The sequence below is a fragment of the Oncorhynchus keta genome, chromosome 25 (genome assembly GCF_023373465.1).
Source record: "Oncorhynchus keta strain PuntledgeMale-10-30-2019 chromosome 25, Oket_V2, whole genome shotgun sequence".
Lineage (NCBI taxonomy): Eukaryota > Metazoa > Chordata > Actinopteri > Salmoniformes > Salmonidae > Oncorhynchus > Oncorhynchus keta.
The window spans coordinates 29478266-29490782 of record NC_068445.1 but is presented as its reverse complement, the minus strand read 5'-3'; the positions used below and the strand labels follow the sequence as shown (position 1 = coordinate 29490782).

Below are 12517 nucleotides of genomic sequence, written 5' to 3'. Positions count from 1 at the left end.
AACTAAAATCCCATCTAATATTGTGTAGCCTTGTTGTTAGATCAATGTTTCCCTCTCTATTAAATCAATGAGGTACTCTATGGTAGAATGACAGTCAAACCTGTTCCAGCTACTTTCTGAACTGACTTGAAGGAATAACCTGTTATGAATTGTGCTAAAGTAGGGACATATTGGGCATTTTGGCATCTTCACAAAGACATTCTTTGCACAAAGAGGAGGGTTTGCGGCGGAGATAAGATGCAGTCAGGCTCAACAGTCACAGTACGGGTAATCAGTCCTCTCCCAATGCCTCTGCTTGGTGGTCTATTCTGATTACATTCATCGACAAATTGCTCTGAAAAGACGGATATCGACTAGAGTGGAAAAGAATTGCTTAAATTGTTCTCCTTGTATTCTTCTTTTCTGACGATGTTAACTTGTGAAGAATGAGAAACATAGTCACTCCGCAGAGAATTACAGATTTTCAATGTGAACATGGGGAGAATAGTGAATCCAAAGTATTGCCTCGGTATGTGAAAGATCAATTGTTCCTATAGACCCCAAGTGACACTTTTTTGCCTCTTTGAGAAACAATTTTTCCAGGCATCATTTAATTCTAGGACACATCATAGAAGAGTAGTTTGAATTACTTTCCTTTAGCTCAAAATGCTAGCGAAAAGCTTAACATATCTATCAGCGCTAGGTTTTGTTTTCAAAATCAGTCATGGTCACCCAGAAGAACACTGCATTGGTTGCTCTTTGAGGATTTAGGCTGCAAATCCATAAAGCACCTTGTGACAACTGCTGATCTGAAAAAGGGTTAGTTAAATAAATGTATTTGATTGGTTAGTTCAATCAATCAATCTGTCTTTCTCTTTGCAGGAGCCACAGGTGACATCCTGCCAGACTCCCTACCGTCAGTCCCAGGTACCCTGCCTCACTTCATGAAGGAGCCAGAAGATGCCTTCATCATCAAGAGCAACCCAATCAAGCTGCTCTGTCGGGCTGTGCCCGCACTGCAGATCTTCTTCAAGTGTAATGGAGAATGGGTGCACCAGAATGAACATGTGTCCCGGGAGTACATGGATCAGAACACTGGTAAGAATCCATAGAGATCCTATAATCCAAGGGTATTCAAATCCTACCCTCTAGGTCTGGACTGGAGTACTGCTGGTTTTCTGTTACCTGATAATTCATTGCACCTATTGTGTCCCAGGTCTAAATCGGTCCCTGATTAGAGGGGAAGAATGAAAAAAAAGCAGTGGAACTGGCTTCTAGGTCCAGGGTTGAATTTGAGGGCTATGATCCCATAGATATGCTATTTTCTGTAGTTCTATGTAATTTAATAATTAATACGTGTAAGATGCATAATTTCTATCGCCTCCCAGTCTAACTACTGCATAGTGAGAGGGAATATGGATTCACTGTGACCATGTGTGGGATCATGGGCTTGCAATCAGCACTGCATATTTGTTTGGGGAAACTAAATTATGACATTTTGTGATTAAGATCATCTTTGACTAAGGTAAGGTACATTTAGCTAACATATTGTTACTACAGATACTTTTCAGTCTATAGGCAGTTGTCTTTTTTTAAGTTTCCAAAGACAGTTAAAGTTAAGCAACAATCAGGCTGATATCCGAAAACATTTAATATATTTTTTATTACATAATTCTATCCTTCACCCGAAACCTGAAAAAAACACTCCAACTTGCCCTCATAATGTCAACAGGTAATTTGTGAAGTTGTGTTGAAGATATCATGTAGAGTGATATAAAGGAGATGGTATGTTCAGCCCAATTAAACCCCATCAGGCTGGTGTCAGAGAGGGACGTGCAGAACAGCCTAGGTCTGTGTCACAAATGGCACCCTATTTCCTATATAGTGCACTACTTTTGAGCAGGGCCCATAGTGCACTATGTAGGGAATAGGGTGCAATTTTGGATGCAATGTATAAAGCAGTTTGTGTTGATTAGAAGCCTTCACTTTAGTTCTGTTTCCTGAAGGGATTTCTGGGAGAACACAACTGATGTGACACCTCGTCTGGAATGTGCTCTGATTAGTGGCTTCTCAAAAGCGGAAAGAGTCTTTCTGGTATTCATGAAGGTCCCTCTGCAGGAAAGCCTGTTTAATTGCTTCTGGGAGTTCATTATTGTGTGATTGCTGTTCTGTGAAATTGTTGTGTGACTGATAATGGGGGAAAATGAAAGTCAGAACTTTGATTATTTTTGCTCTGTGTGAGTCAGGAAGTTCATGGGAAAAGTATTAGGGAAAAGTTCACTGTTTTGGTTTTATGTTACATCCAATGGTTGTTAGCAAGCCAGCAGTATACCACCCTGCATACCACTGCTGGCTTGCTTCTGAAGCTAAGCAGGGTTGGTCCTGGTCAGTTCCTGGATGGGAGACCAGATGCTGCTGGAAGTGGTGATGGAGGGCCAGTAGGAGGCACTCTTTCCTCTGGTCTAAAAAATATCCCAATGCCCCAGGGCAGTGATTGGGGACACTGCCCTGTGTAGGGTGCTGTCTTTCGGATGGGATGTAAAACGGGTGTCCTTACTCTCTGAGGTCATTAAAGATCCCATGGCACTTATACTAAGAGTAGGGGTGTTAACCCTGGTGTCCTGGTTACATTCCCAATCTGGCCCTCAAACCATCATGGTCACCTAATAATCCCCAGTTTACAATTGGCTCATTAATCCCCCTCCTCTCCCCTGTAACTATTCCCCAGGTCGTTGCTGCAAATGAGAACATGTTCTCACGGATAAATAAATAAATAAAAAAGTGATGCGCTAATTCATTTATTTCAGAGATCAGAATGGAGCATTATCTAACAACAACAACAAGTGAAGTGCCTGATGTTCTGTTTTAAGTGGTAGGAGGGCTGTGAGCCAAAAATACAGTTGAAGTCGTAGGTTTACATACACCTTAGCCAAATACATTTCAACTCAGTTTTTCACAATTCTTGACATTTAATCCAAGTAAAAATTCCCTGTTTTAGGTCAGTTATGATCACCACTTCATTTTAAGAATGTAAAATGTCAGAATAATAGTAGAGATAATGATTTATTTCAGCTTTTATTTCTTTCATCACATCCCCAGTGGGTGAGACGTTCACATACAGTCAATTAGTATTTGGTAGCATTGCCTTTAAATTGTTTAACTTGGGTCAAACGTTTTGGGTAGCCTTCCACAAGTTTCCCACAATAAGTTGGGTGAATTTTGGCCCATTCCTCCTGACAGAGCTGGTGTAACTGAGTCAGGTTTGTAGGTCTCCTTGCTCACACACACTTTTTCAGTTCTGCCCTCAAATTTTCCATAGGATTGAGGTCAGAGCTTTGTGATGGCCACTCCAATACCTTGACTTTGTTGTCCTTAAGCCATTTTGCCACAACTTTGGAAGTATGCTTGGGGTTATTTTCCATTTGGAAGACCCATTTGAGACCAAGCTTTAACTTCCTGAGATGTTGTCTTGAGATGTTGCTTTAATATATCCACATAATTTGTCCTCATGATGCCATCTATTTTGTGAAGTGCACCAGTGGTGTTCTTTGGCTTGCAAGCCTCACCCTTTTCCCTCCAAACAAAACAATGGTCATTATGGCCAAAAGGTTCAATTTTTGATTCATCAGACCAGAGGACATTTCTCCAAAAAGTACGATATTTGTCCCCATGTGCAGTTGCAAACCGTAGTCTGGGTTTTTTATGGTGGTTTTGGAGCAGTGGCTTCTTCCTTGCTGAGCGGCCTTTCTGGTTATGTCGATATAGGACTCGTTTTACTGTGGATGTAGGTACTTTTGTACCTGTTTCCTACAGCATCTTCACAAGGTCCTTTGCTGTTGTTCTGGGATTTATTGCACTTTTCGCACCAAAGTACGTTCATCTCTAGGAGACAGAATGTTTCTCCTTCCTGAGCAGTATGACGGCTGTGTGGTCCCATGGTGTTTATACTTGCTTAATATTGTACAGATGAACGTGGTACCCTCAGGCATTTGGAAATTGTTCCCAAGGATGAACCAGACTTGTGGAGCTCTACAATTTTTTTCTGAGGTCTTAGCTGATTTATTTTGATTTTCCTATGATGTCAAGCAAAGATGCACTGAGTTTGAAGGTAGGCCTTCAAATACATCCACAGGTACACCTCCAATTGACTCCAATTATGTAAATTAGCCTATCTGAAGCTTCTAAAGCCATGACATCATTTTCTGGAAATTTCCAAGCTGTTTAAAACTACTTGTGTCATGCACAAAGTAGATGTCTTAACCGATTTGCCAAAACTATAGTTTGTTCACAATACATTTGTGGAGTGGTTGAAAAACGAGTTTTAATGACTCCAACCTAAGTGTTTGTAAACTTCCCACTTCAACGGTATATTGCTAAATGAGGAATTATTGTCATCAAATTCAATTATTTAGTTTTTTAAGTGGATACCATGAGCTCCAAACCAAGCACTGTATTTTAATAATTGTATGTAAATTACCAGAATAATGTGAATGGCACCCATTGCCCTGCGATTGGAGGAAAAGGGTTGTTGTAATGAGAGGTTCGGATATCTGTATATGTAGAGGGTCTGACAACCTTTTGACCAATTAATGTCTGTTAACTCTACAGTAAAGTTCCTCGCTAAACCCATGGGGTAAATCGTTGTCATGTTAACAGTACCATAATGGCTCGTATTGCTTATTTCATAAGGTTAGAAACTTGATTTTATCCTTTTAATTTCATAGTGCCAACGTGTTGTTTACCTACTGTAAAGGAAGTATAGTCTTTGAACCCGGAGTAGGTCAGGTCTGATGTAGGCTTTGAAAGCAGTTTTGTATTCATTACCTCGGTTCATACTTGTTCAGCTCATCTGCATTCTCAAGTGGATAACAGTTTGCTCGCTGAGCTCCCTCCAGACGGAGCCACCGCCTCCCCACATGGTACTTAACCTAACACATTATCTACACTCTCTCACTACGCAATTTCACAGATTCTGATTCAAGAACGCCTGGTGTTAAAAAAGAAAAGTTCATCCTTTTTACCTCGCTCTGCCTTTAAGCTATATCCGGGGAACAATTATTAACTTTTTACCATCTCCTGCACTTAACCGCCTGCGGTGTTGCCTTGCCTAGGCTGTTTAACCAACGGGTTCTGCATCAGAAGGAGACCCGAGTGGATTTGCAATTAAAAGAGCCTGGCTGAGATTGTCCTGTCCTCACCCCACGCCCGGCCTGCTGCAAAGCCTGCTAGCTTTATATCAGCACTAAACTCATAACTACCATTGATAACAACATGCTCAACACTGCTTTGTCCTGCCTTGGTAATGGACAGCCAAATTGTGTATTGGATTAGGCCAAGCTAATCAAAGCAGCAGATCTATGATGAATTGGATGTTATTGATTAGGACATGGGTCTTCAATGCCACCAAGAGCACCATGATGATAACATCTCTTATTTACCAAACAGGCTGATGAATCACAGCCACAGATAAGAGGCGCTACAATGCCCTTGAGTTAACCAGACTGAGGCACAGGAAGGAGAGGGGAGCTCAGAGGAGAAGAGGACAGGAGGTGAAGAGGGAAGAAGGAGCAGAATGGAGAGTGGAGAGAGGAATGGGGGAGTGGAGAGTGGAGAGTGGAGAGCGGAGAACGGAGAGGGCAGGGGAGGGTTGAGGACAGTGGAGGGAAGAAGGAGCAGAATGGAGAGAGGAGAGAGGAATAGGGGAGTGGAGAGTGGAGAGCGGAGAGGGCAGGGGAGGGTTGAGGACAGTGGAAGGAAGAAGGAGCAGAATGGAGAGAGGAGAGAGGAATAGGGGAGTGGAGAGTGGAGAGTGGAGAGCGGAGAGGGCAGGGGAGGGTTGAGGACAGTGGAGGGAAGAAGCTCAGATTTGGTCACAGACTAAAGACAGCTTGTGTGTTGACGTAGTAAGCTGAGAATGTACTGTCACTCAGTGCTGCTCATGGAACTTTTCCTTTCTATTAACCTTCCTACCTCTTAGGAAAATCAACTTATCTGGCACAATTTGTCCATGATTAAATGTCTATGGTAATATCAGCAGCAGTGAGAATTCAGTTCAGACTGCAATGGTGTTTTAAACCATGGTATGGAGTGTGTTGACTAGAGATAACCACAGACAGCTGTGCTGAGACCTCTGGGATGAGGCAGGGTATTGTCAACCTGTCAGTAATTGATTTTTTGATAGGGTCAACATGCCTATACATAATTGAACAGTGGAGAGATTACTGGGAAAAGCATGTCACAGTGGCCTCCGATTTACATCGAGTGCTGCAAGCGATAACGTGTTCTTATGGATTTAAATTGGATAAATTATTGGATTGGCGTGCTCTCTCCATATTTACATGAGCCTTTTGCTTAGTTCCCTATATTAATTCCCTATTTTTGTCAATGGCTTACCACTAAGAGTGGAGAGCATTGTCATCTTGAAGACCTTACTGCTTCAATGAATTAGGGAAATACGCACCAAGTTCCGTGTCAAGGAAACATTGGTCCCTAGGGTGTTTGTTTGGTGGAAACTGGTCCACTCCCTCCCATATGTCTGAGACTAGCGAATCATCACTTGTCTCACAGGGTTACCGTCCCAAATGACACCCTATTTAGTGCACTACATTTGACCAGGAGCAATAGGGCTCTGCTCAAAAGTAGTGCACTATATAGACAATAGGGTGCTCCCGAGTGGCGCAGCGGTCTAAGGCACTGCATCTCAGTGCAAGAGGTGTTACTACAGTCCCTGGTTTGAATTCAGGCTGTATCATTTCTGGCTGTGATTGAGAGTCCCATAGGGAGACGCACAATTGGCCCAGCATCGTCCGGGTTTGGCCAGGGTAGACTGTCATTGTAAATAAGAATTTGTTCTTAACTGACTTGCCTAGTTAAATAAAGGTTAAATCAAAAATAAATATTTGGGACACCGTTACAGGCACTTTGTACTGGAGGAGGGAAGGATCTACAAGGAGGACATATCCTCAATGCTGATTAGTTAATTAAAGCAGCCTGTGTAGCTACTGTATGTATACAAATTCATTACAAACAAAAAGCTGAAATGTCTTGAGTCAATAAGTGAACATTTGCTTAACAAGTCACATAATAAGTTGCATGGACTCACTCTGGGCGAATAATAGTGTTTAACATGATTTTTGAATGACTACCTCTTCGCTGTACTCTGCACATACAATTATCTGTAAGGTCCCTCAGTCGGGAAATTAATTCCAAACAAAGATTAAACTACAAAGACCAGAGAGGTTTTCCAATGCCTCGCAAAAAGGGCACCTATTGGTAGGTGGGTAAAAATGAAAAAGCAACCATTGAATATCCTTTTGAGCATGGTGAAGTTATTATTAGGCTTTGGATGGTGTATCAGTACACCCAGTCACTACAAAGATATAGGCGTCCTTCCTAACTCGGTTGCCGGAGAGGAAGGAAACTGCTCAGGGATTTCACCATGAAGCCAGTGGTGACTTTAAAACAGTTACAGAGTGTAATGGCTGTGATAGGAGAAAACTCAGGATGGATCAACAACATTGTAGTTACTCTGCAATACTAACCTAAATGACAGAGGGAAAAGAAGGAAGCCTGTACAGAATAAAAAAGTATTCCAAAACATGCATCCTGTTTGCAATAAGGTACTGAAGTAAACTTCAAAACATTTTGAAAATAAATTAACTTTATGTCCTGAATACAAAGTGTTATGTTTGGGGTAAATCGAACACATCACTGAGTATTGTACCACTCTTCATATTTTCAAGCATGGTGGTGGCTGCATCATGTTATAGGTATGCTTGTCATCGGCAAGGACTCAGGAGTTTTTGTTGTTGATAGAAAGAAACGGAATAGAGCTAAGCACAGGCAAAATCCTGGAGATAAACCTGGTTCATTCTGCTTTCCAACAGACACTGGGAGATTAATCCACTTTTCAGCAGGAAAATAACCTAAAACACAAGGCCAAATCTACACTGGCATTGCTTACTAAGATGACATTGAATGTTCTAGAGTGATCTAGCTAAATTTGACTTAAATTTACTTGAAAGTTTATGGCAAAACTTTAAAATGGCTGTCTAGCAATGATCAACAACCAACTTTACAGAGCTTGAAGAATTGTTAAAATAATATTGTGCAAATGTTGTACAATCCAGGTCTGCAAAGCTCTTAGAGACTTATCCAGAAAGACACACAGCTGTAATTGCTGTAAAAGGTGGTTCATACAGTACATGTATTGACTCAGGGGTGTGAGTACTTGTGTAAATGAGATATTTCTGTATTTCATTGCCAATAAATGTTCTTTCTAAAACAGGTTTTCACTTTGTCATTATGTGGCATTGTGTGTGATCACATTTTAATTCCGACTGTAATACAACAAAATGTGGAATAAGTCAAGGGGTATGAATACTTCCTGATGGCACTGTAAGTATTTATGATGTTACGGATGGACTGCTCCTTTGTATTTGTATTTATTATGTATCACTGTTAGCTGTTGCCACGACAGCAGCTCCTCTTCCTGGGGTCCAGCAACATTAAGGCAGTTATATACAATTTAAAATATTACATGACATTACATTTCATAACACTTTTCACAACACATTAAGTGTGTTCCCTCAGGCCACTACTCTACAACCACATATCTACAATACAACATCCATGTGTATGTGTGTGTAGAGTGTGTATCTTATCATGTGTGTGCCTGTGCCCGTGTATGCCTCTTAAAAGTCCCCTCTCTGTTCCATAAGATGTATTTGTATCAGTTTTTTTACTGATTCTACTGCTTGCATCAGTTACCTGATGTGGAATAGAGTTCCATGATGCTGTTAAGATCTATGCTTCCCACTACCATCTTTTGTGTTTTTAATTAAGCTAGAAACCTTAGTTGCTACATTAATTGTTTTACTTATACATTAATTATACCCATTGATTCTTGAAGAATTTAAGTTATTAACTGTCATACCCCCATCAAAACCCTAAATATAACCTTGTTTTATTCCAATGTTTGTAAACAATGTAAATCTGAACAAACACTTTATGGCCTCCACATGGTTAAAACTATCATTTTGATATCATGGATGGTCAGTCCTTGCATCCATAGTTCTGTCTATGAACGGTTACATTTGACCAAAACAGAGGCAGGGTGTCTGCTTTGTTATTGTTTAAATTAAAGATTCTAGCTTTAACCTAGTTTAAATCTCCTTCCTTATCAGGTGTAAATAGTCGATATGCTGAAGGGAATCACACACAAATGGGCCCCATATAGACCCATATATTCCATTAGGATTCAATGCCCACGGATTGGAGAAAAATCACTGACCTTTCTTGTTGAGTCTGTGCATAGTGAATGTTATCGTTGGTGAGCAGTGAGCAGACAAAGTCGTTGCTGTCTCCTACATAGATTGGAGGCACATGGAGAGTGGCAGGTCCTGGCCGGTCTGGGCACTATGGGGGAAGAGAGGCCTGAGAATAGCAGATAAACAACCCCGGTGGTCACACAGACACACACACACCTGCCAGGAAACCCGGCTGCGTCTAATTCCCTTACCATGTTACCTTCCCTCTGTCCTTGTTTACTTCCCTTCATGGAACTCACTGAGACAGCTGGGTTGGTGAAAGCAATAGCTCTGCTAGCACCTAGTTTTACACCATATTAGTTTCACATAATATCCAGTCTTGTCAGATCAGTGAAGGAGTGTAAATGAGGGCAGATGGAAGGGAGCACATTTCTTGAATGAGACACAGGAGAGTCCAGGGGAACAACAGCATACAGGCAGCATACAGGCAGAAAACAGGCAGAAAACAGGCAGCATACAAGCTGCAAACATTCAGTGGCACTATGTTTCCCCTCAGCACAGGCCTTAGCCTCACCACACACTCAACCCTCCTACATCAGGAGTGTTGCAATGCTTTTGCCACTCTGTAATGTCCACTAAAGTCAGGATTGATGTTATCTTTGCCCCATGGTTCCTTCGTGACTCCGTTAATGGGGTTGTTAACTGAATGTGCCCAGACAATACAATACACCTCACACACATACCGTACTTGTATATCATAGGCTCCTTAGAGGGGGGAAATACATTTTGCCTCAGGTTTCAACTAGTCCGGTGCCAGTGGGTTGTGTTGTAAATGTCTACTTTTTTTATCACAGAAAAAGGAGCTTTACCTTTTTTGTTTGGATTACCATTCTTATTTGACTTCCATGTCAGGCAGGACTGGATGTATTGGGGTCTGTGTTATACAGAGAGGTCTGAAATTATTGACACCCTTGATAAAGATGAGAAGAAATGACTGAATAAAATAAATCATTCAAATACTGAGATATATTGTAATTAAAATACTGAGCTATCCACTGATGTGTGTGGCCAGAGTTCTATTTTAATGTCATTTGGACCAAAGCACCGGTTCCAATCCAAGTGCCAACTCAAACTTCATGCGTTTGTTGGACGACTTGAAAATAGAGCTCTTTACCACACACACCTATGAAACCCTTCTACCATCGCCAACAGACAACAGTATGATATTGCTTATTGCTTTCCTTATCTACGCACAGATGGAGACAAAACCCAACATGCAAACTTCTCTTCCAATATTTCCTGTATGGGTGGGTGAGGTTTTAGTTATCTTTCCCCTATTGCAGTACAATGCCTTTTTTAATAGGTTTACTTGCTGTTAGTGGTCTGTGTTTATTTTTCCAGACTTTTGATCTAATTTAAATAGGATATTATTTTGTGAAGATGTATAGAAGAGACTTGGCTCTGTCAGTGTAGTTGGCCGTATAATTAAAGGGTTAAACAGTGAACATTGGGCCCACTTGATGTGGCAGACAAAGGCCTCGTCTGGATATACTGTAGCTGCCTCTCTCTGCAGCGGGAAATCAAAATGGAGCATTGTCAAGTAAATATATCCCCAAATGCAGGTGAACATTCTGTAACTAAATATTTTGTCTAGTAGATATGTTTGTTAGTGTGTGTGTTTGTGTCTGTGGGCTGAAAATAAAGGGTATATGATTTCATAATAGATGTTCTGTATTAATTATGCGATAAGTGCCTGTCATTGTTTTAGATGGGCCTTTTTTAGAGCAGTACCTGCCTTTAATGATCATCATTTATTTGTGGTGACATGACTGTGCTAATGCTGTTTCTCTCCTCAGCTGAGAGGTGTTTTGTCCTTAATTGCACTCAGTGTTCACATGTACCATAGCTGCCTTGGTAGTCTGGGATACTCACTTGCATGCACCTCACACATCCACCCACCCACCTACCTACACACACACACAATCAACCTCACTGCAGTAAGTCAGAACTACTTAAAGTGCAACTGAATGCAAAATATAGACTCTGTGGCATTGATATTAAAAAAACATTTATTCAAGTGCCAAAATTAAATAAAAAGTCTAAGTAAGATCATTTGGGTCATAAAGTCAGTATTTTCTAAAACAGAGTTTTGTGAGATTTGTTTAACTTAGGTCGCCATGACTTAAATGAGGGTTAGGTTTTTGATTCCAATCCTGCCCACACGGGACCACTGCCTGGCACAGTTTAATCATGGTTGGCAATAATCAAATCATCCTGATCACAGCTGCCCTGTGTGCTGCAGTGAAAGCTATCCAATTGCTCACCAGAATCAACCTACAACCCGCCCATTTATTTAGAGACAGTCTGATTTATTTAGAAAACAAATGATACAAGACATTGTCGCAAATGTTATGTTGAAAGAATGAGTTTTTTTCTAAACGGCTTGGGTTTTCTCCAACTAAAACATCCTCACGCTCGTGAGCTAATCTTGGCATGACACACACAACTTTCATTCAAAGATGGCTATATTTAGAAAGCAGGAAATGCATTACGAGCGAATCATGGGATTCCCTGACCAATTATGCTCACACTGTCAAGATGGACAAAAAACATTACTGCCTGGATACGATATAGAAAACATAACACACCCATATCAAGCCACACCACCAAGACACATCTAGTTCCTGTTAATGAGCACCGGAAAAGCGCAGGTGGAATCGGTAAGTTGAGCCCCTCTTTAACTTAATGTGTCAAATATTGATGAAGGTTCAAATGATTGCTGTAAGATATGGTCAAATACATCACCATACTTCTCTCTCATTTATGTGATCAACACTTATTGAAAGCAACAAGATTTCCACACATCCATTTTTTAAGCCAACATTCCCGTGTTAACAACTTGAGCAGGAGGCAGAAAGCCTGGTGTTGACAGAGGCCAGTAACAGGCTCTCTGAGGGTGGGAGGATGTGTTAAAAGGGAATGCTCATTGGAGACATCAACATGCTAGCACACTGTGCAGGTGAAGTAGTGATGGCTAGTGCACTCCAGAGGACCTTTGACTTTGTACTACCCACCACCAAAGAGCCTTCCAGGGGATTCTGGAAGGGAAGTGTAGCTCGGGGCTTCTTTCCAACTGCACCGCAGGGAAACCCAGACCTGCAGGAGAGTAGGAGGCAGGCATTGATGGGAATTGTCGTGGTTTGAAACACTAAAGATAATTGTCTATGTAGAACATATTATGAAGAATAATCAGGTTTTTGAGCCAATGC

General features: G+C 41.2%; 1 protein-coding gene across 4 annotated transcripts in view; it reads left to right on the top strand.

Annotated features, from left to right (window-relative positions):
* LOC118358507 (netrin receptor UNC5D-like) overlaps positions 1 to 12517 on the top strand; it is a 238465-nt gene that overhangs the window by 144304 nt on the left and 81644 nt on the right. For 3 of the 4 annotated variants that reach the window (XM_035736420.2, XM_035736418.2, XM_035736417.2), the window contains exon 2: positions 862 to 1077. In XM_035736420.2, coding sequence (XP_035592313.2) covers positions 862 to 1077 — 216 coding nt within the window. Of the gene's footprint in view, positions 1 to 861; positions 1078 to 11641; positions 11969 to 12517 lie in introns of those variants that run through there. The other variant, XM_035736419.2, reaches the window with a different exon arrangement.